At 41.6% G+C, this 23,653-nt stretch overlaps 2 protein-coding genes across 2 annotated transcripts in view; both read right to left on the bottom strand.

The window, feature by feature from the left end:
* Positions 1-7,008, bottom strand: part of LOC114353128 (acetyl-CoA carboxylase-like) — a gene marked incomplete at its 5' end in the record, with an annotated part of 139,852 nt that extends 132,844 nt beyond the window's left edge. Inside the window, 6 exons of the mRNA XM_028304963.1 lie at positions 512-614; positions 1,230-1,331; positions 1,981-2,087; positions 2,977-3,073; positions 4,209-4,329; positions 6,884-7,008. Coding sequence (XP_028160764.1) covers positions 512-614; positions 1,230-1,331; positions 1,981-2,087; positions 2,977-3,073; positions 4,209-4,329; positions 6,884-7,008 — 655 coding nt within the window. The remainder of the gene's footprint in view (positions 1-511; positions 615-1,229; positions 1,332-1,980; positions 2,088-2,976; positions 3,074-4,208; positions 4,330-6,883) is intronic.
* A 4,863-nt stretch (positions 7,009-11,871) lies between these two features.
* Positions 11,872-21,638, bottom strand: LOC114353126 (trafficking protein particle complex subunit 12-like). Its single transcript, XM_028304962.1, has 9 exons — positions 21,519-21,638; positions 20,022-20,268; positions 16,983-17,140; positions 16,257-16,400; positions 14,878-15,024; positions 14,120-14,286; positions 13,004-13,127; positions 12,189-12,451; positions 11,872-12,018 (listed from the first exon to the last, which is right to left on the bottom strand). Exons 1-8 carry the CDS (start codon positions 21,636-21,638, stop codon positions 12,203-12,205), a joined length of 1,356 nt encoding a protein of 451 aa, XP_028160763.1. The 3' UTR covers positions 11,872-12,018; positions 12,189-12,202.
* Positions 21,639-23,653: the final 2,015 nt, after the last annotated feature.

Raw genomic sequence — 23,653 nt, 5'->3', positions numbered from 1 at the left:
TCTTACGGCACTAATCCCACCTCTCGTTCCCAACACTGCAACTCTTGTGTAGCCAGGATCTACAGCTTGACCGCCAATAACACAACCAGTGAAGGCAAAGTGTGTCCCGGGGAAAAGTTAAACTGTAATTGGACCCGCAACGAAATTAATCAGAAGAACATAGGAGGAGTTCGAAGTTAAGGTTCGACTTCAAAGCGGATGACAGGTGACAAAAAAGGTTTAGTAACGTATGGGCCGTTAGGCCCAGAACAGACGGTGAAGACGCAACTGCAACGAAACTGCAACTGCTAGTTACTTTTGAGTTGCATCTACTAAGTTTCTGCCATAGCGTCCGTTGAGAGACCACACATGACGCGACCAGTTTGAAACTTTCAGTTTCATTCATCAGAATCATCAGAAAGTTGCAGTTTCGTAGCAGTTGCGTTTCAGCGTATGTTCTGGGCCTTAGTGATGAATATTTGAGGTAATGTCTCCCTGCTTTTGCATGCTCTTTCTTGTGCATGTGACTTACCGTCGACGGTTCCTTCTTCGATGCATTCTCTCCACCTCTTTTCAACGGTCTGACGGAACATGTCAGGCATGTCGTAAACGTACGTCGTGCCTTGGGACGTCGCCTGTTGTAAAATAATAATAATAAATTCTAGGTCATTTAACTCACTGCGCCATCTAGACCCAGATTGAGTTAAACTAGTGTTATAGATGTAAGGGCAATTTCACAATACGTCCGATCCGAATCCGTCGAAATACAGATCTAAAAAACTTATCTTTTTATTTTACATATTAATTATTATAGAAAACATTACGAATAATAGAAATTAATTGTGTAAATCGAACTCGGCATGTGTGCTTAGTGCGAGTTTACACCAAACGTTATCGAAAATAGCATGAAATGTATGACAGGTTATGCAGCGTCCCTAGCGGATAGTTTCAAGAACTAAAATCTTCATAAAATTTTTTGCCACACTCGCTAACAACGACGTTAAATGTAACGACACACTAAGCACACTGAAGTAGTGTAAATATACAAACAACCAATCAAATAATACAGTTTATTGAAGGCGCCCCGCATCTATATCCCTCAGCCCAAAAAATATGGTCCTTCGAGCCGGATATTTTTTTAAATATTTTAAATATGGTCCTTCGAGCCGGATATAATTTAACTTTTTTTATACTATTTTTGTAATAATTACATGAAGTAATAAGAATAAATAGCAGTATTCAGAACATACCAAGAACCGCTTCTGCTGCAGGTAGTCTTTGGTGACGTAGGGCGTGGATATCGGCAGGCCGTGCATAGGGCCTTGGCGGGCTCCGTATGAGTGGAACATTATCTGCAAGTTAAATAATTAGTTTAGAGTGAATTTGGACTTTATTGCCTTTAATTATGAGTTAAGTTTCAAAAACATGAAAAATGATTTCAAGTGTGATAAATATGAGTTTAAAGTGACAATTGAACTTGAAGTTTATAGAGTTCCAAAATACTGAACTGTCCTATCCATGACATTGACAGTGGGGCGCCACCGTCAATACCGGATCGCTGGTTCCGATTTTTGCCATGTTGGAAACCATATAGTTGAACGATGGTAGCGCCCCCCTGTCATTGAGTTTGGTGGGACAGTTCAGCGTGGGTCATCTATAGCCTTAAGACTTAAGTTTCAAAAACAATTATAGTGCTTGCAATTCACGAAGGCGAGTGAGCTTTGTGTATGTACACACGGCCACACTGTTAACTATCCATTTCCGTTTTTGTTCTTGCTCTCATCAAATGGTGATTCTTTGCGATAGAACGAGACGACATGACAGGCAATAGGTAGTTAACACTGTTGCCGATGGTACATGCACAATAACGATAGTGTAATGTCTATCAAAACTTTTGACAAACGAACAGTAGCGAGCCACTACACGTGTAAAACTCACTCGCCTTCGTGAATTGCAACAACTATACTCTTTAATGACTAAAAAAAGATTTGTCTCACTCACCACTCCTGTCCTAGGATCGGAGACCTCTTCGTAGGTGTAAATGTCCAGAGAGTAGCCGGATCCGTTGGACAAGCATAGTCTCACGTTCTTGGTAGGCGCTCCGGGTCCTATGGTGATAGGAAGTAATAAAATATAGTTAAAAATCATCTGTTATGTGGCTGAAGAGAAAGGAAACAAAATATAGGAAGCCAAAAGTCTAGAATACATGACAAAAGACAGTCACAATGTGATAAAAGTTGACTGATTACAGCTTATGCCACTGAACCAGAGTAAATACAAATGAGTAGGTCATCTTCATAGAAACGCACCGAGCGCGGTTTGTATGTGAGCGCGCCAATATACGTATGCGGCGCGCACGCACACACTGACCGGTGCAACTCCCCGCTAATCCCCGCTAAATTTTGTCAGTGTGTGCGTGCGCGCCGCATACGTGTTGGCGCGCTCACATACAAACCGCGCCCGTGCGTTCCTATGAAGTTGACCTACTCATTTGTATTTACTCTGACTGAACGGCACGCAATCAATATCTTATGTCGTAGGCAGATGTCTAAGGCCCTGTTTTCACCAAGGCAGAACGAAGTACGGAGAAGTGGAAATAAATAAATTAAATCTGATTGGTTATTCAAAACACTTCTCTGCTCCGCCTTGGTGGAACCCTGGTCTAACTGGAGGTGAAACTAGGATTATTTAAAGCCTGGTCCGTGAGCACGTAGAATCCCGTCCAACGACCCCAAGCTGCCCATCCTTGTCGCTCGCACGTAATTATGTTGCTGTCGCGCTCGCACACTCACTGCGGGCGCGCGTCGCACAGTCGCGACAGCAATATAATTACGCGCGAGCGATAAGGATGGGTAGCTTGGGGTCATTGGACGGGATTCTACGTGCTCACGGACCAGGCTTTAGCTTTCATTTTTTTTCCAAATTGGTTCATATAACAAGATCTGAGTCGACAAACACAAAAAGTAAGTTACGTTATTATATTAGGATATAACTTACCGATCCTCAGAGTGAATCTGATCTCAGCCTGCAGAACCCTGAGTTTCCACAGCCTAGGTCCGTATCTCATCACCATGCCGAGCACTGATTCTTCGATCTGAGAAATAAATTAAATTATACAATTTATTACTGAAACAGTAGGATTGGCAAAGTTAAATGGCAGTGGGCAGGGCATATAGCCACAGAATAATAATAAGTTTTACTTCGCGAAGGTATTTAAAAAAATGTATGCTCAATGTCATTAACAATATGGTGTAATTTAGCCTGTCTCAACAGTCAAGCACCATTTTGTTGACAAACGTCAGTGATCGGCACTGCGCCGAAGCTATAGGGCTGACTTCGGTAAAATGATGTGACGTGAGGTGCCAAACTGCGGAAAATGGCGGAGGAAATACATGATTTAGCATGAATAATATATTAACTACTTATTTACCTCTCAGTGTCTTGAGGCACCTTAAAAAAGTACATTCTGTGTTTTTATTATTATTTAGGCAGTTAAATACTGCACAGTATTTAGTACACCATTTTCTTTTTTTTTCCATCATACACAAAAATACGCGTGCGTGAGTCAATGTTCGCTCGTATGTGAGGCCTTGTCGAATAGTATCCTGTAGGTGGGCCATCGTGCGTGTTTTGTTTTCGATGTAAACTCGCGGAGATGAACAGGCCTGATATAGCTCGTAGAGCTGTTGGGGCAGAAAAGTTCTCGAGTGACCTCCCACTAGGTGGACCGACGATCGGGTGAAGGTCGCGGGAAGCGCAGGACCGGTCGATATGAAAATCCTTGGGAGAGTTTTTCTCGAGTAGTGGATTGTTTGGTGGAAACCGCACACCATTCATACTAATATTTAATGCGATAGTAATTATGTTAATCTGCCTATTCCCTTCTCACGTTTAAGCCATTGAGCAGATTAAAATTGGAATAGATCGTTTTGAAAAGGAAAAACAGGATAGTGTTATCCTGTTTTTTGGTGTTTTATAACAGGCAAGAGAAAAAAAAATGCCAAATGGAAATAACTTTTGATTTAATGGAGAAGAAAAGGACCGCCCTCACTCTTCCCGTGGATGTTGTAAGAGGCGACTAAGGGACAAATATGCGAGCATCAGGCCTCCCCAACCCGTCTGGCCAGCGTGGGGAGTGTAGGACAAATCCTCTTGCCTCTGGTCAATTAGAGGCGTGCTCCTGCAGTGGAGACTAAATGACCTGATGATGATGACCTTTATTAACTGACCTTAGCAGGGTCCATGATGACCGTCGGCCCGAAGTTCAAGAAGATGTGGTTGCAATCGGTCCTCTTTGCTAGCGGGTGAGAGAATGCCACTTCGAGTTCGTCCATAGCCTCTAGCAACACCCTGTAGATAAAGTTTTAGTAAGTATACAAATAAAATCTATCAGGTATTTTCAAATGGGGAATTATAAAACGAGCGACTAAAAAAAAACTTTGCGACTGATGATGGCATACTGTTTTAATACCTTGAGCGGTATGAATTTGAGTAAGCGAAAAATTAACCAAACTAACGACGAATATTGATAAATAATAAAATCCAGAACGAGCTTACAAAATGTGGGTTTTGATTATTACATTTCAGACATAAAAATACTATCCGGGCGACTAAATTACTAAGTGAGCGACTAGAAATACAGAGAGGGCAACTTTAATATGAAGATACATTAGATTTTTCTAATTGAGGTTTTACTGAACGAACTACAAAAAAGTTAATTTNGTGAATTGTAAGTATCGCCGGATGTGCCCTCAGAGGAACTAAAACTTTAGCGATAATTTTAAGTTCAAAAATTCGCGCCTATTGAATAAAAAGAGTGATAGTCTATGGCTTAAAGTATTCAAAATCAGGTATCCGAACTTATTAATGTAAAAAAAACAAAATGTCACTGTCAAATTATCATTTTTCTCTGACAAGGTGGTTCTTTCGAGAGGACGTGATGTACGATTAATTTTTTTTCTTCTCGTAAACGTAGTTTAATTGAAAAACTAACCAGTATAATTTAAGTTAAAATACTGCTAAACAAGCAAAAAAAATTTTTTACCAATTCGAAGAAGTTTTGTAAGATTTTTTTTCGTTTGAAAATAATAGTTCTTTGCAAGGAACATTCGGTCTTGATGGTGAAAGTTTTATTTTTGTATATTTTTTCTATTAAGATGGATTGAATATTGGACTTTTAAAATTATGATATGATTGAGAAAATTTACCATGAGAACGTTCTGATTTTTAGTTTAAGAAATATTATAATTAACATGAATATTCACTTTACTTCTTACACATACTAACCTATCATTATTGTATGTTATAAAACCGATAGTACTTTTAAAAGTACTAATAATGAAACATTAAATAAAATTAAAATACTTGTGCCTTTTCAGTTACATTTATTTATATCATTATTGTAACTTTATGTAGTATTAATTTATTAAGGAGGTTACATTTATGATAAGATAAGATAAGATAAGATAATTTATTTATTTGCTTAAAACATGGTATACATATGTTTTACTTTAAAGTATAAAATACAATTTATTTACTTTTTCTTTTTAAAGTCTGTAATACCGAATGTTCTTTTAAGAGAAAACATTTTTTTATTATTTTTTACCTAAAATAAGCTCTATGCACTATTATATAGGGTCCCTGAAAATATGGGTGCAAAAGAAAATCTCTAACATAGAAAATTTTTTACTCGAAGTGCTCGGCGTTTACGACTTCAAATTGTTCGTTCTTCTGAAAGCACATTCGGCGATACTTAGAAGTCGACAAAATTTGCTCTTCGGTCTTACGAGGTTAAAGAAAAACACATTTNACCGCCACTGGAAGCAAAACTGATACCTATTGGACAAAAAAGAAAACGAGGCCGGCCCGCTAAGTCCAAGCCAGCACTTATCATACAGTGACGATGAGTAGGTAGAGCTCCTCAATCCTCATAGGTACCAATCAATGAACCTTATTAATAAGATTACTTTTTTTTGGGTTGACAGAAGCGACTTACATTTTATTTTGTTTTTTTTTTGTTGATTCGATTTAAGAAAATACAAATTTATTTCATTTTTCGTAATACATTGTTTCATTTGATTACCTACCCTTAAATTTTAATGATTTTTTTTTTCGCTACTAGAATAGTGTTCCGTCAAATATTTATTTCAAAGATCATTTATTTTTATTTAAATGTGGGCTCATAATACGCTGCTCATAATAGTATTTTTCAAAGTAGTTTTTGCATTCGAAACACTTCATTAAAGTTAAAAATACCGCTCAGTATAAAAAAATCTTTTGCCAAATATTGAAAAAAATGCAGGACTTTACGTTGACACTCAATCAAATATTAGGTCGCTCAAATATTATGAAGCTTCTCATTTTGTATTTTAAGGAACTCAATTCTTTTTTGTAAGTTGCTGCTCTTTTGATTTTTCGTCACTCGCACTCAGTCGCTCACTTAGTAATTCTTTAGCCCACATTAATTATTTTTGACACTTACAACATAAATTTATAGTCACTCGTTTAAATACTACCCTTTTCAAATCATATCAAATTTATTTTTTTGCCTAATTCCAGGTACACAGTATATTATTATTTACCATCTCCCTCGTTAGAAAACATATTCTTCAGTGAAAAATGTGCCAAAATGGTCATTTGATGGTTGAAAAAAATATAGCTGGACAACACTGAGCTGTCTCAGATATGACGTTGACAGGAATGATTTTCATAATGACCGGTTGCGTCCTGCATCCAGCGCCTTCCTGCTATTTTTATGAGCCACATTATAATATTGTTTTATTTTTGTTCATTTTTTTTTAAATGTTCCTTCGTATACAAATCTATACAAATGTCATACATTGTCCATGTCAATGATCATGGTCCTTTGAGCCAGATACTGCATGATTTTTACAACAAAAATTACCTTTCGCCCTCGTTCTGTAGGTACTCGAAACTGGCCTCCTTGGTGATGAGGTCTTGATGCCTGATGATGGACCGGATGAAGAAACGGTAGTCTGTCACTTCCTGGCCCTTCTTCACCTGTGGACAATGCCATTAATCATTAATGATTTCTGTGGAAATGATTCCTAAACCGTCATTATAATTAATTTACAACACTTTCGCACTAATACAAACAGTATTAATTGCACATCTTTGCAAATATCTGTTTCTTACCTTTGCCATGCGCGGTGTATGAATCTTTACAAAGATCTTTGCAAACATCTGGACAAACATCTTAACACATGTCTGTTGTTACTAACCTTGGCCTTTGTTATATATGAATAAAAAGAGTATTCTTGGTACTTTCTATTTATTTCTAAAGCACACGTAATACAGGCCGACATTGCCCAAGAGGAAGAGAGTGATGAATCCACAGACAATATAAAGTTATGGTCTAATACCAAAGATATCATAAAGCATCAAAGATATCATAAAGTATGTATCGAGTATACAACATCCCCCGCTCTAACATAAAATTTAAGTTACACAGAATTACACAAAATCTTTAAAACGTTGGGGTTTTCTAATTTGCCTGCCAGATCTAGTAGTATAATAGTTAGAACTTATATTAGGTACACTATCAGAAGTTACATTATTTTCAAACTGTAATTTTTGTTCATTTCTATCACATTTTACATCATAGTCATCCAAAAAATTATCTGTTTTAATCTTTAGTTTATTTGTACTTTTATTTATATGTTTACTGTTTCTTACTACACAATTCCCCTCTGTATTTAATACTTTATATGACCTAGGTCCCACTTTACTCATTATTTTCCCTGATTTCCACTCTCTCTCTGGTACATTTTGAATCGTTACATTTTCTCCCATAGCAAAATCATGTTTACATTTAGCAGTTTTATCATAGTTAATTTTAGACTTATTTTTAACAATAGACATCTTATCTTGAACATGTTTAGGTATGTTAGGTTTCAAAATATTTTTAGAACAAGGTAAGTTAGTTCTCAAAAGACGGTTCATTAGTAATTCAGAAGGGCTATACTCCAACCCTGCTACAGGTGTAGTCCTGTAGTGTAACAAACCCAAATGAAAATCAGTGTTTGTGTCATTACATTTTCTCATAATACCTTTCACTATACCTACAGCCTTCTCTGCCATTCCATTCGACTGAGGATATCTAGGACTTGAATTTATTAACTTTATCTCCCATTCATTTGCAAACTCTCTAAATTTGTAACTATTAAAAGGCATATTATCACTCATAACATACTTAGGTATACCATGCATTCCAAAAATTTGTTTACACTTTTGAATAACTTCTTCTGCAGTTTTACTTTTTAACAATTTAACTTCTATCCATTTAGAGTAGTAATCTATTAAAACAAGATAATCTTTAGTTCCAAAATGACAAATATCCATAGCTACTTTCATAAACGGAAGTTCTGGAATTTCATGTGACATGAGTGGTTCTTTAGTATTCGAGTTTCTATATTTTTCACAAGTAGTACAATTTAACACAAACTGTCTCGATGTCACATGACATTCCAGGCCAGTACATTACTTTCCTGCCTCTCAATTTACATTTAACAACTCCTGCATGACCTTGATGTATGCGACTCAACATTTCATTTCTCATCACTCTAGGTATCATCAATCTATCTTTGTAATATAAAATGTTGTCTTTCACAGTAACATCCTCTTTCAATTTAAATATAGTTTTTAACTCCTTGTCCTGAATATTCCTATCACTATTTGGCCATCCTATCTCACACCAAGTCAAAATCTGTTTAAAATTATTGTCAAGTCCAGTATTGTTTTGCAATTGTTGCAATTTCATGTCCGAAATAGGTAAATCATTGTCAAATCCGTGTATTAAGTCCTGCTCTATAGTATGAACTAATTCAGTTAAAGTAGGCTCTTCTTTACTATTATTTTGAATAAAATTTCTAGACAAATAGTCAGCTATAAACATTTTTTCTCCAGGTATGTATTTAATAGTGAATTTATACTTTAACAATTTGAGTACCATTCTTTGCAATCTTGCTGAAATTTTATTTAAATCTTTATTTATTATGGCCACTAGAGGCTTATGATCTGTCTCAATTATAATTTCTCTACCGTAAACAAACTGATGGTACTTTTCCATTGCAGCACAAATAGCAAAAAGTTCTTTTTCTATAGGAGCCCACCTAGTTTGACTTTCAGTATAACATCTGGAATAAAAAGAAATTGGTTTCCCATCCTGAAGTAAACATGCACCTATTCCTCCTTTAGAACTGTCTGTTTGCAATGTTAATGTTCCTTTTTTCTTTAAAATAGCTAATGTTGGTGTACAACTTAATTTTTCTTTTATTTCCTTAAATGCTAATGTATGATTGGAATCCCAAATCCATTCACTATTCTTTTTCAACAAATTTCTTAAAGGTTCAGTACTTTTTGAGTAATTTGGTATGAATTTACTTAGGTAATTACACATTCCTAGAAATTTTTGTAGTTGTTTTATGTTTTTTGGTTCTTCTAACTTTAAAATAGCCTGAACGTGATCCTGGTCAACTCTTATGCCTTCTTTAGAAATGTATAAACCTACATATTTCACGTGATCTTTCTTAAACTGTAATTTTGTGCTATTAAATTTAACATTGTGCTCTCTGGCTCTTTTTATCACTTGAGACAAAATTTTATCATGCTCAGCTGTATTTTTTCCCCCAATTATTATGTCATCGTAAAATATGTGTACTCCCATTATATCACCAAAAATAGTGTTGTTTATTTTCTGTAATACCTCTGGGGCTGATGTAATGCCGAAAGGTAATCTATTAAATCTATACCTGCCAAAGGGTGTTCCAAACGTACACAGTTTACTCTCATCATCTAGTAAAATTTGAAAAAACCCATCTTTCATGTCTAAGACTGTAAAAATTTCCTTCCCCGCTAAACTATTATATATTTCCTCTGGTGATGGTATTTGGTAATTTTCCCTCATAATATATTTATTTAATTCTTTTGGATCCAAACATAACCTCAAAGACTTATTAGGTTTTTCCACTATAACCAAATTATTACACCATTCAGTCGGGCCACTCACTTTTTGTATTATACCTCTACTTTCATAACTATCCAAAGTTTCTTTCAGTCTATCTTTCAAAGCATCTGGCACTCTTCTAATAGGTTTCACAACAGGGCATGCATCCTCTCTCACTTTAATTTGATATTTTCCTATACTTCCTAACCCTTTAAAAACATCTTCATTTTCTTTAATAAATGCGGTTCTATCACAATCTATAGTATTTACTTGTTTTAAATCCTCTAACCTTTTCACTAAATTTAGCCTCATACAATCTGGTAATCCAATAACTGGTTGAACAGGTAAGTCAATCACAGTGAAATTAAGTTTCTCTCTTTTACAATTTAACTCACAATCTAACTCCACAGTACCTACCGTTTGTAACCTTTGCTTATTGTACACAAGTAACACTGTTTGTGAATCTTTCAATACACTATTACCTTTAATTTTCTTATAAAGTTGTAACGGTAATGTGTTACAGTCAGCACCAGTATCTAATTTGAACTTTACCTCTATATTATTAATTTTCAATATTTCCAACCAACTTTGTGACTTAACACTGTCTATAGTAACTATACTACCTAAGTTATAGTCCTCACTAGCACTTGAGCAATCCCGATCTTGAGCGACTTCATGTATCTTCTTTTCCTTCTTGTTTCCGGTCCCTTGTTTGTAGCTTTTGTTCTTGTTTCTGCACATAGACGCGAAGTGGTTGTACTTGTTGCATATTTTGCATTTTCTTCCGTAGGCCGGACAAGCTTTAGGCAAATGTATTTTTCCACAGTAGTTACATTCCTTTTGCTTCATTCTCCTTATCATGTCTAGCCTTTCTCTATTTTGTCCTTCAATGATGTTAACTTGATCTTTACCCAACTCCACAGTTCTACATAATTCTGTTGCTTTTTTCAGATCAAACTGCTCCAACCGAAGTAATCTTTCTTTTATGCTCGTATCCTTACATCCAATAATTATCACCATGATAGTCATTCTTTCAAACAGTTCTCCCAGTTCACATTTCTTGGCCTGGTTTATTGTCCTTGTGATGAAATGGTCAATGCTCTCCTGTTCCTCTTGCTTCATTCTGAGAAGTTCATATGTGTGGATAGTCAGTCCTTTTCTCGGCTCTGAGTAATTGTCAAACAGCTCCAATACGTCGTCCAATGTTTCTTCCACTTTAGGTTGGTCTCCATCTTTGCTCTTGGCGGCATTGTAGATCTCCACGCCTTCCGTTCCAGCGCAATTAAGAAATATTGCTATTTTCCTTGACTCTGTCGCCGTTGAAAGTCCAATCGCCTCGAGATACAACAGAAACATTTGTCTGAATTGTTTCCAGTTGTTATTTCGTCCCGAAATAAGCAAGTTTCTTGGCGGTTGTAGGGCCTCCATGTTTGGTTGTAGGGCACGCCGCGAGGTCAGTTTTTGTAAAACGCCGTATCTTCGTAACACTGAAGTAATTCTTATTTCCCACTTGAGGGTTGCTTCCTGGTGTATTGTTTAACACCTGACACCATGTTATATATGAATAAAAAGAGTATTCTTGGTACTTGCAGTTTATTTCTAAAGCACACGTAATACAGGCAGACATTGCCCAAGAGGAAGAGAGTGATGAATCCACAGACAATATAAAGTTATGGTCTAATACCAAAGATATCATAAAGCATCAAAGATATCATAAAGTATGTATCGAGTATACAACAGCGATACGTTCACTAGCTCTCACGTCTATCACAGTCTTTCCCAAAGTGGGCGATAACGCCCCCTTGTGGGCGCTGCAGGCTTAAAGGGGGGCGGTAAGAGACCCAGAATCAAAATCGGGACGTTGTGTAGAGGCTTGGGAGGCGTCATCTACTAGGAGGACTCTTAGACACCGACTGAGCTCGACTCTTGACTACAAAAATGGGGGGCGCTAAAAAATAATTTATTCTCAAAGTGGGCAGTAGACTAAATAAGTTTGGGAACCCCTGGTCTATCACGTCATAATGTCACCCCTCCTGTGCCCTAACTCAAACACTCACTCAGTTACGCGTTAGTCCAGAGCCCCGATTACGGTAACTTTTAACGTTTCCAATCCAGACGCGCTTCATCGATTCTGCGATACGATTGGTCAAAACAGCTGACGTACGCTGTTGAACGACCAATCGTATCGCAGAATCGAGAAGCGTGTCTGGATTGGAAACGTTAAAAATTACCGTAATCGGGGCTCTGTATTGAACTACTTTAGCTCAACTTCAAACACTCCAAAACATCAGGGACCGTATCACTCCGATGCCTACACAGCATCCTCAACAGATGGAGTTTCTTATCATTAGTCTTCGAAGACTCCAGCTCATACAGCGTACAGAGGTTGATAAGTAGGGATTCGTTGAGGCCTCTCTCGGGGTTGGAGTTGATGGCTTTCTGCAGGACCGCGATGGCTTCCTTGAGGCGGCCCATGTAGAGTAGGCAGACGGCTATGTTGTTCGCTACCTGCGAGTTGAAATAGAAAATTCGTTAGTTTGTACAACACAGGAAAAATAACTGAGAGCACAGATCATAAAGGTTTTTTTTTTTTTTTCAGGAAAAGACACGTCATAAAATATGACATTCCTTCAAGTCAATGGGGGCGTTTGACGGATAAAAGCGCATAATTATGCAAAATAGCGACCACTACAACAGTTTTCGGCGAGGACACGTTTGCTAACTTCATAGTGACGTGTTTCACACATTTTTAGCAGTGACAGCGCTTAGCGATCGTCATTTTGCTTACAAGCGCTTTTTTACGCCAAAGGCCCCCATTGTTTTGATTGTATTTTTTTATTTAATGATTGAACCTAGTTCGTTTATATAATTATAGAGGTCGTTAGGGGCGGAAAAAGTGTTGTCAGAAATTGCCATAGACGTTTCCAAAGCGTAGTCTTATTTCTTTTTTGAACCATGGATTCAATTCAATTGTGGGACACTTAAGGAATCAAACCCAGAACCCCCAAGTCTCTTAAGACTGAAGACTATTATAACTAAGATAAGCAACAACAATCTCACCATAATATTGGTAGGTTCTTGATCAGCGGCCGTCGCGAAATTGTTGTACGCGTCCTGGTACTTCCCGTTGGCGATGTCGATGAGTCCCATATCCACATACTCCCGGACGTCTGGCGTGGGGCATCTTAAAAGGACAAGTCAAACATTATATTTTATTGTGTCAAGGAAATAATAACTACCTAAAGCAGGAATTGAACCCACGACCTTTCGCTTGCCGGGCGACTGCTTTTCCATTTGAGGGCTTAGTGTGTTTACATCAAATGTCGTCATCAAGCGCGCGTAAAAAAAAAAATGTATGGATTGTATAGCGCCCCTAGCGGAAACTTTCAAGAACTAAAATTATCATATATTTCTTTAACGCGTTCACTAGTGAGGAGTGTGATGAACGCAACTACGGACCTAGTAGGAAGTGTGGAAGTGTCTGTCAATTACCTAACTGAATTGTCAATTTCAATCTAGGTATATGGTCGTAAAATTACTGTATTTGTACTCTCATTACTTTTGGTCGTGTCTACTTATCGGGAAAAGCTCTATCAAGCGAGTGCCTCTTGTGAGAGAGACATCCGACACACTAAGGCTAAGAACTCACGACGCGATTTTCACCCGCATACAACCGCGCCCGCTGCGGGCGAAAACCGCATCGTGAGTTGTGCATTAGTTTTTACATAAGTATCTGCATTCTACAGAAGCTGCGGGCCCGCAACCGTGACAAACGCGTCATGAGTTCTTAACCTAAGCCCTCAGGGGGCGTAGTGTGAGTTTACGTCAAACGCATTCGATGTCGGCTTCACGAAAGCACGCATCGTTTGTAAATGCGTTACTTAATGATCTGACTCTTCAATACAAGCGGCGCCGTCTGTGCCTGCGGTGACGTCACATCACTCACATGTGGTGGCGCGCCTCCCTGCCCGCGCCGCTCTGACGTGTCCGGCGAGCAGCCACAGCCGGCAGAGGGCGCTGGAGACAGCTCGCGTCAGCTGTGACGTCACTCACATGTGGTGGCGCGCCTTCCTGCCCACGTCGAGCTGCGCCCGCGCCGCTCTGACGTGTCCGGCGAGCAGCCACAGCCGGCAGAGGGCGCTGGAGATGGCTCGCGTCAGCTGTGACGTCACTCACATGTGGTGGCGCGCCTCCCTGCCCGCGTCGAGCTGCGCCCGCGCCGCTCTGACGTGTCCGGCGAGCAGCCACAGCCGGCAGAGGGCGCTGGAGATGGCTCGCTTCTGGCTCGGGGTTGATGCTTCGGCTTGGAGGGAGGTTAGGATCTTGCCGGCTAGGCGGTAATCCTGGGAAACAAATTAAATTGACGTTAATAGGACATCCATCCCTAATGCCTTTTCATCTTCTGTGTACTTTTTATATTTCGATTTATTACTTCCATAAATAAATAATCACTTCAGCCTAGCCGTACTAATACTAATTCTACTTGTTAATCGTTATTCTTTCCCCCACAGGACAGGCAATGCCTAGTGTGGAGGTCTGTCTTTTAGTTATTGTATTGTCTGATTCTGACAATAAATATATTTTCATTTTTCGTTTTGATAACTGCTGTAAGATAGCCTCTTTTGTCAGTTCATAAAAGGTACTTCGAAAAGCTTGATATAGAGCTTCAGGAGCTTACTAGCTGTCTCCAAATAACAAGATGAACTGCAATTTGTTTGTTGCGGTTTTTAGAAAATATCAAAGAAAACTAAAATAATAATTTAACTGGAGTCCCTTTGATCACCCAGGTCATCTTATCCATAGGTGATCAAAGGACACCAAACTGTCACTTGGAGTCCGCCAGGTGATCAAAGTGGAATAGACCATGTTATCATCCATCCATACCATCGAATTTTCAGTAGGAGATTCCCGAGGAAGTTAGAAAATCATGTTACCTTCAAAGTGATAGCACAGTTGACAATAGAATGCAGAACCCTAGTCTCCCGGCCGCTCCACAGTCGTATAGACTCGGCTTTATCCTGCTCAGAAGTTAGGACTCCCGTGCCGTCTTCTGTCTTGCCCTCGCGCAGGTTTGATAGCATCTGTGGATTTAGATGGCGTTAGTATAGTCCAAAGATTTTGAAACGTCAAGTCAAAATCAAAATCTGACAACCCAGTATTGATAGCAGCGCCCTCCCACTAATGACACAATTATATTATGGTTGTCCAACGTGGCAATAATCTTAACTAATAATCAGGTATTGATAGCAGCGCCCTCCTGACAATGTCATAGCTGGAACGGTTCAGTGTAGATCATCTTAATCAATTTTGACAGAAGTCAATAGGAAACCGTAAAATCCCCGCAGACTTACAGAATTAATCAGTCGATAGTTTAGTCTGCTTTTTGTATGAGATATCGGACTGATATCAAATCGGTGTACTGAGCGCACTTTCATACATGTTCATACTGATTAACAGCCGGGTCGGGTAGTTAATCAGAATAAACTTGAAAGGCAGGTAGGTTCCTCATACAAAAGAACTCCCTAAACAGAACTAGGGTAGAGACAGTCCTGCCAAAAAAAAAACAGGGTAGAATTGTGGACCTTATTACCTTCTGTATAACGTCGATCATCGCGTACAGCCTGTCCACAGCCTCCTCGGCCTTCCCGACGTGTCCTGGGAGCTCAGCTACTAGCAGCCTGAGAGAGAACGGAACTAGACTCCCGGTACGGCCTTCGTATGTGTCTGGATAGAACTATAGACTTTATTCCCTTCAGAATAACGTCGACTTTCGCATCAACTTGCGCACCGTCTCACTAATCTCTGAGTGTGGCCCTCATACCTGTCTAGATGCAACTGTATACCCTATTACCTTCTGTATAACGTCGATCATCGCGTACAGCCTGTCCACGGCCTCCTCGGCCTTCCCGACGTGTCCTGGCAGCTCAGCCACTAGCAACCTTAGTGAGAACGGGTCTAGGCTCCTGGTACGGCCTTCATATGTGTCTGGATAGAACTATAGACTTTATTCCCTTCAGAATAACGTCGATTTTCGCATCAACTTGCGCACCGTCTCACTAATCTCTGAGTGTGGCCCTCATACCTGTCTAGATGCAACTGTATACCCTATTACCTTCTGTATAACGTCAGTTATCGCTTACAGCCAGTCCAAGGGCACACAGACTCGTTCCGGCTCTCGTTCCTGTCTGGATAGTACTGTGGACCTTATTACCTGCTTTATAACGTCAGTTATCGAATACAACTAGTTCATGGTCTCAATAATCTCCGAGTACAGCTCTCATACATATCTAGATGCAATTGTGCACTCTATTACCTTCTGAATAACGTCGATCATCGCGTACAGCCTGTCCACAGCCTCCTCAGCCTTCCCGACGTGTCCCGGGAGTTCAGCCACTAGCAACCTTAGTGAGAACGGGACTAGGCTCCCGGTACGGCCCTCGTATGTGTCTGGATAGAACTGTGGACATGTTTAAATTAGTTTAGAACTTCATTCTTTTGGTTTCATCATCATTTCAGCCAAAGGACGTCCACTGCTGAACATAATAGGCCTCCCCCAAAGATTTCCACATCGCCTTGCCTTGGTAGTTTCGTCCTGCTACCTTTATGAGGTCATCAGGCCTCTTTTTGTTGTAAGGTTCAAAATCATTGCAGGAATATGTCATTTTGTAGCCGAGTGATATATGCTCTTCACTCTACATACAATAGTACAAAGACGGTTGTTGACAGACCAATAAAATAGACAAAAAGAGGAAACTGTTACAAAAATTACATACATAAAATATAATATAGCTCGTAGAGATGTTGGCCGTTGGGGCAGAAAAGTTGTCGAGTGGCGACCCTGGGCCGGAAAACGTAGCGTGGGCACTGGGCGGCCCCGCCTTAGGTGGACCGTCGATCTGGTGAAGAGGAACGCGGGAAGAGCCTGGATGTGGGCAGCGCAGGAACGGTCATTATGGAAATCCTTGGGGGAGGCCTTTGTACAGCAGTGGACGTCATTTGGCTGAAACGATCATTTACAAATAAACAACGTAATAAATACCTCATAGAACATGTCAGGCTTGCTAAAGTCCCCGAACGGCTCGGCCTCCTTCACCAGAGGCTCGTGGAGACGGATCCTCAGCATCACAGCGAACCTCGTCAGCCAAAGCTGCAGCGTGCGCGGCGTGTGCTTGGTCTGCCGATGCATGCGGCCTACACCTGGTCACAAGTGTCACAACGAATAAGATAAATAAAATAATAAATAATAAAATAAAAACATTGCTTGCGAGGCTAAAGTCTGGTCTGGTGCGAGCGCGACAGTAATATAATTACGCGCGAGCGATAAGGATGGGTAGCTCGGGGTCATTGGACGAAATTCTACGCGCTCGGCGAACGGAATTTAGCTTAGTACAAGTCTCTGACGGCTCAGCCTTCATCAGAAGCTCGTGAAGGATACTAAGCATCTCAGCGAATCACGTCAGCCAGAGTTGTAGCGTGCGCGGCGTGTGCTTGGTCTGCCGGTGCATGCGCCCTACACCTGGTCACAAGTGTCACAACGAATAAGATCACAGAAAAGGGAGATGTGACAAGGGGGCGGGGCCGATATCGCAGCAATATGCCCATAAACAGAACACATTGCTCGTGAAAGCAATGATGACAGCAGCGACGTCATAATGTAAACAGTTTACATTGCTTGCGCAGTACTAAAGATTATTCGAACGTTAAGAACTAATACCGCCTCCTCCACCTCTTGGAGGCACTTGCTCGAAGCCACAAGCGCGAAAGACACTTGCCCGAAGTCACAAGCGCGAAGACACTTGCCCGAAGTCACAAGCGCGAAGACACTTGCCCGAAGTCACAAGCGCGAAAGACACTTGCCCGAAGTCACAAGCGCGAAAGACACTTGCCTGAAGTCACACGCAGCGCGCCCGTTGAGCTTGCTCTGTGCCACTCCGCTGTTAGCTCGCAGTGTCCCTGTCCTCCGAAGGGTCTGTCGTCTCACCCTGTCCAGCGGCCGCTAGCAGCCCAGCAGTGAGGTTGACGGCGGCGCGGAAGTAGCCAGTCCGCAGCAGCTCCCTATTGCTTGCGCGAAAGACACTTGCGCAAACGGACGCTTGCGCAAAAGACACTTGCCCAAAAGACACTAGCGCGTAAGACACCTCATTGAAGTCACGAGCGCGAAAGACACATGCCTGAGTCACATGCAGCGCGCCCGTTGCACGTTTCACTGCGAGCTCCTAAAGAAAGTACCATCCCACTCTAGTTAACAGCGCTCCGCTGTCTCGCTCACCCTGTCCAGCGGCCGCTAGCAGCCCGGCAGTGAGGTTGACGGCGGCGCGGAAGTAGCCAGTCAAGACAAGAGCGAAAGACACTGGGGCGAAGACACTGGGGCGAAGACACTGGCGTGGAAAGACACTTGCGCGCATAGACGCTTGCGCGTAAGACACTCGGGCGAAAGACACTTGCGCGAAAGACATTAGCGCACATGGACGCTTGCGCGTAAGACACTCGGGCGAAAGACACTTGCGCCTATAGACACTTGCCTGAGTCCCCTGGAGCGCGCCCGTTGGGCACAGAGCACTGTGCCACTTCGCTGTCAGCTTGCAGTGTCCCTGTCTCCTAAGGGTCTCACCCTGTCCAGCGGCCGCTAGCAGCCCAGCGAAAGACACTAGCGCGAGACGCTTGCGTGAATGACACTTGCCTGAAGTCACACGCAGCGAGCCCGTTGAGCTTGCTCTGTGCCACTTCGCTGTTCGCTTGCAGTGTCCCTGTCTACTAAGAGACGTGTATCGCTGTCTCGCTCACCCTGTCCAGCGGCCGCTAGCAGCTCGGCGGCGAGGTTGACGGCGGCGCGGAAGTAGCCAGTCCGCAGCAGCTTTCTATTGTGATCTCACTCTAGCGCTCTAAGGAAGTGTAGTTAGACGTAACGAGGTACTTCACCGCTACCTCTTGGAGGCGGCGGCCTGAGAGGAAGGCGCGCGAACACAAGAGCGAAAGACACTGGGGCGAAGACACAAGCGTGGAAAGACACTTGCGCGCATAGACGCTTGCGCGTAAGACACTCGGGCGAAAGACACTTGCGGGAATAGATGCTTGCGCGAAAGACACTTGTGTGAAAGACACATGCGCTAAAGACACTTGCGCGAAAGACACTTGCGAGCGAAAGATACTAACGCGAAAGACACTTGCTGAAAGTCAACCAAGACGCGCGCGTTGAGCTTATTCTATGATTCTTCACTGCCACCACTTGGAGTGTGTGTAGCTCCTAAGGGAAGTATCTGCCATCTCACTTTAGCCAACAGCGCTCCAAGGAAGTGTATCTCTGTCGTCTCACCCTGTCCAGCGGCCGCTAGCAGCCCGGCAGTGAGGTTGACGGCGGCGCGGAAGTAGCCAGTCCGCAGCAGCTCGCGCAGCCCGGCCTCGTCGCGGCTCACGTGCTCCGCGCGCACCACGCCGCGCGCGCCCGCCGAGCTCACGCCGAGGTACTTCACTGCTGCCTCTTGGAGGCGGCGGCCTGGGAGGAAGGCGCGAAGACACGAGCGGAGAGACACTGGGGCGAAGACACAAGCGCGAAAAGACACTTGCGCGCATGGACGCTAGCATGAAACACTTGCGCGAAAGACACTTGGGCGAAGACACAAGTGGGAAAGACACTTGCGTGAAAGACAGTTGCGCGAAAAGACACTTGAGCGTGTGGACGCTTGCGCGTAAGACACTCGAGCGAAAGACACTTGCGGGAACGGACGCTTGCGCGAAAGACACTTGCGAGCGAAAGATACTAACGCGAAAGACACTTGCACGAAAGACACTAGCGCCAAAGACACTTGCTGAAAGTCATAACCAAGACGCGCGCGTTGAGCTTATTCTATGATTCTTCACTGCCACCTCTTGGAGTGTGTGTAGCTCCTAAGGGAAGTATCTGCCATCTCACTCTAGCCAACAGCGCTCTAAGGAAGTGTATCGCTGTCTCGCTCACCCTGTCCAGCGGCCGCTAGCAGCCCGGCAGTGACGTTGACGGCGGCGCGGAAGTAGCCAGTCCGCAGCAGCTCCCTATTGTGGTCTCACTCTAGCGCTCTAAGGCAGTGTATCTCTATCTCACCCTGTCCAGCGGCCGCTAGCAGCCCGGCAGTGAGGTTGACGGCGGCGCGGAAGTAGCCAGTCCGCAGCAGCTCGCGCAGCCCGGCCTCGTCGCGGCTCACGTGCTCCGCGCGCACCACGCCGCGCGCGCCCGCCGAGCTCACGCCGAGGTACTTTACTGCTGCCTCTTGGAGGCGGCGGCCTGGGAGGAGGGCGCGCGAAGACAAGAGCGGAGAGACACTGGGGCGAAGACACAAGCGCGAAAGATACTAACGCGGAAGACACCAGCATGAAACACTTGCGCGAAAGACACTAGAGCATAAGACACTTGCGCGAAAGATACTTGTGCAAAAGACACTTGCGCGCATGGACGCTAGCATGAAACACTTGCGCGAAAGACACTTGGGCGAAGACACAAGTGGGAAAGACACTTGCGCGAAAAGACGCTTGCGCAAAAGACNTAGCAGCACTGTTTCTTGCACTGTTATGTTGGCAGGTTTGACTCTTACAGTACCTAGTGCAAGCGAAAACCGACACTAAGGTGACGAACCTTTTCATTCCGCGACTGTACAAAAATTTGTACAAGTAATTTACAAACTTAAAAACTAAACTATACAAAAAAAAATGCAATATTTAAAAAAAAGGAAAATAAAAGTTAAATTAAAAAAGTATCCCTATCCCCAGATCTGTCGGTGAGGTTAGCGGTGCCCAAAAGGCTGGCAGCGTTTCCGCGTTGGATCGCTAGGCTTAAACGCTGGCCAAGGTAGAACCCGGCCTTCTGGTTACCGGTAACCTCGATGCTGCGGGAGGAAAGCTCAGTGAAAAGCTTTTTGGCCTCCGGGCCCCAAGGTCCCAGTGTTTCCACGCCGAAAGGTACAAAACGGTAGCAGCTGTCTGATTACAACTTTAATATTAGTCACTATCGAGTTGTTAGGCGCAGCGGCAGATGCGGTAGTGGAAGTATTTATTATTTTGTTCATAGAAATTCAATTTGACCATATAGAAAACGAGTTAATAAAAGTTTATTACTAATAATGCTTCGGGCGTTCCATTAAGTTAAGATCCATTATTATTACGTAAAGTAGAGCTATTTCTGATTGTGTGCTGTAATATTTCTTTGATTGATGAAAAGTTTATAGGTTTGTCTTTTTGAGTAATTATGATTTTAGTTATAGCATTGGTTAAAATGGTCATAAAAAAGTCTGATTTAGTCAAGTTTTGTACTTGTGTTTCAATGTTTCTCATTGTTAGTTGCGGGAATGAATTTTCGTTAAATAAATCTGAAAATTTGGTTGTTTATGATTTAATTTTGTTTTCATCGATTTTTTTGGGGACACGTATTAGATATTGCTTTGTGTTACATTTGGCGGTTTTGGGATCCTCTTTGCAGTTTTTGAAATCATGATTTTGTGTACAGACGGAGCACACTTCTGCATTTTTACATTATTTGGCAATGTGCCCAAACTTAAGACAATGTAAACGTTGCTTTACTGGCGGGAGGTAAACACTGACCTCGTACCTCCAGGAGTTGAGGTACACGTAATGTGGTAGTTCCGTCGATGCCAAGGTAACGGCGACAGTCTGAGTAGGCTAATATGACACCGAACCACCCTCGACCCTCGCTTCGCACGCGACGCATGAATCGCCTGACCTGTAAGTTAAACTGTCGTAAAAACCATGACAGTCTTGAGGTATAACTTGTTTTAACTGTTGCAAATGATTGTATTTAGTTTGTGAGATTGGCAGTGGTGCGGTATAGAGCGATCTTTCAACTGTTGGAGGAATCTTTTTTGGACGTCGTGGCAAAGGCTCCAACTCATCATCAAAGTTCAACTTGTGTTCTATGGTGCCATCAGGATTATATTTGAGAAGCCTAATTTCTACAACACGATTTTCGCCTGTAGCACGACCGGGTCTTAATAGTCATAAATTAAACTTTCTTTATTCGCGAAATCCTTAAAGAAACTGAAATCTGCTATGATGATGTCATAGGGGAATGGTTTCAGCCTCTTTCAAAACAGCAGCATACTGACTGGGTAAGAAAATTTCACGGTTCTTCAGCTTTCGATCAATAACAGAGTGCACCCTGTGCACCGAGTCAACCTCCATTTGGGTGTGTCCTTTTTCTAAAAACTTTTGATATATAACGACATTCTTTTCAACATGCCAAGCGTAGAATAGCATTAGAAACGATAACATTCCTATTTTGCGAGGTGTGTACCTGCGAGATGCGATTGCGAGATGGGTATCCATCTGAATAAATTAAAACATCTTTTGGATCTTCGTCTAAAACTCGCTTTAAATAATCCGTGAAGAAAGAAGCATAGGTACTCGCCTTTAAATCACTCGCTGTCTCGTCAAACTAATAGCAGATTACCTTGTCGTTTCCTAAATTTTAAACAGTGAAAATGTGCACAGCAAGCTTCGTTTTAAAATACAATGCACTTGCCTTTAGATCTGGGCACAATTTCACAGCTTGCGAATCGGCTGTAAGGTGTAACATTATTGTAATGTGACAACACTACTGACTCTTAAGAGAGCAAGAACTATCATTAGAAAAGTGCATAAATATGTGTAAGACCGCAGAAATAGCGACGCAATATATGAGAAAACTGACAGAAGAAGACTCGAAAGATATTGACAAACTAAATAGAGATCATCGCCAACAACCTATGAGTAGAACATTCAAATGTAAAAGCTGCGGATATCAACACCCTCCACGTCGTTGTCCGGCATATGGCAAACAATGTAATTATTGCAAGAAGATGAACCATTTTTCTACTGACTGTAGGAATCGAATGCAGGATCACAACATAAAGGAAATACAGCAGAATCCTCAGCAAGAAACAAATCAAGAATATACATTGGGTACAGTATACACTGACTGGACATTGCAGTTAAAACTACAGGACTGCAATAAAAATATTACATTTAAATTAGACACAGGTGCCGGTTGCAATGTTGTTCACAAGAACATCACTACGCCGCGTGCCCCACCGCCCGCGCCCGCTGGGCCCCCGCGCGCGCCTGTCACATCTTTTGTTTTTTTGCACCGTTCACATCAGAGCAACTACGCAATTTTAATGTATTTCCTTGTAACAAGATATTCTTTGTAGTAAACCGTTTGAAACACGAAACAGTGTCTCCTTCATCGAGTAGCTATCTACAGGGTGACAGGTAAAGCGATACATTCCTTGATAGGGGTTAAAGTAGAGCTTATTTGCAGTCATTTAAGTCATATGACAACATGTCCGAAACTTGTTCATTTCCAAGTTATTCAAGATTTAAGTATTTTTTAAAAAATCTCCAGTTTTTATGTTAAAATGTACCCTTGTAATGAAGAATACGGAATAATGTTAACTTTTTTGTTGTATTCGTATAGCTAAATAATAAGATTGACATTTTAAATTAAAATTTGCAAGAAAGAATCATCATTACTCAAGTAAAAGCTAAAAAACCATGTATCATTTTGCAAAAAAAATATGTCTTAGGTAATTAAACGAAGAATTTCCAAGAAAAAATGTATGGAATGTTGTGTACAAATTACAGAATTTAGTTCCTTGATTCATTAGCTATTCAAAAAGCTACAGGTGTTTAATAAAAACTACATAATTATTTTTTTATTTGAATTTAAACGTCTAGTAAGATACTTTC

Source organism: Ostrinia furnacalis, unplaced genomic scaffold (assembly GCF_004193835.3).
Source record: "Ostrinia furnacalis isolate ACB-3 unplaced genomic scaffold, ASM419383v2 OfSCF1629, whole genome shotgun sequence".
Taxonomy (NCBI): Eukaryota; Metazoa; Arthropoda; class Insecta; order Lepidoptera; family Crambidae; genus Ostrinia; species Ostrinia furnacalis.
The sequence above is the reverse complement of the archived record's forward strand: the minus strand, read 5'-3'. Positions and strand labels throughout refer to the sequence as shown.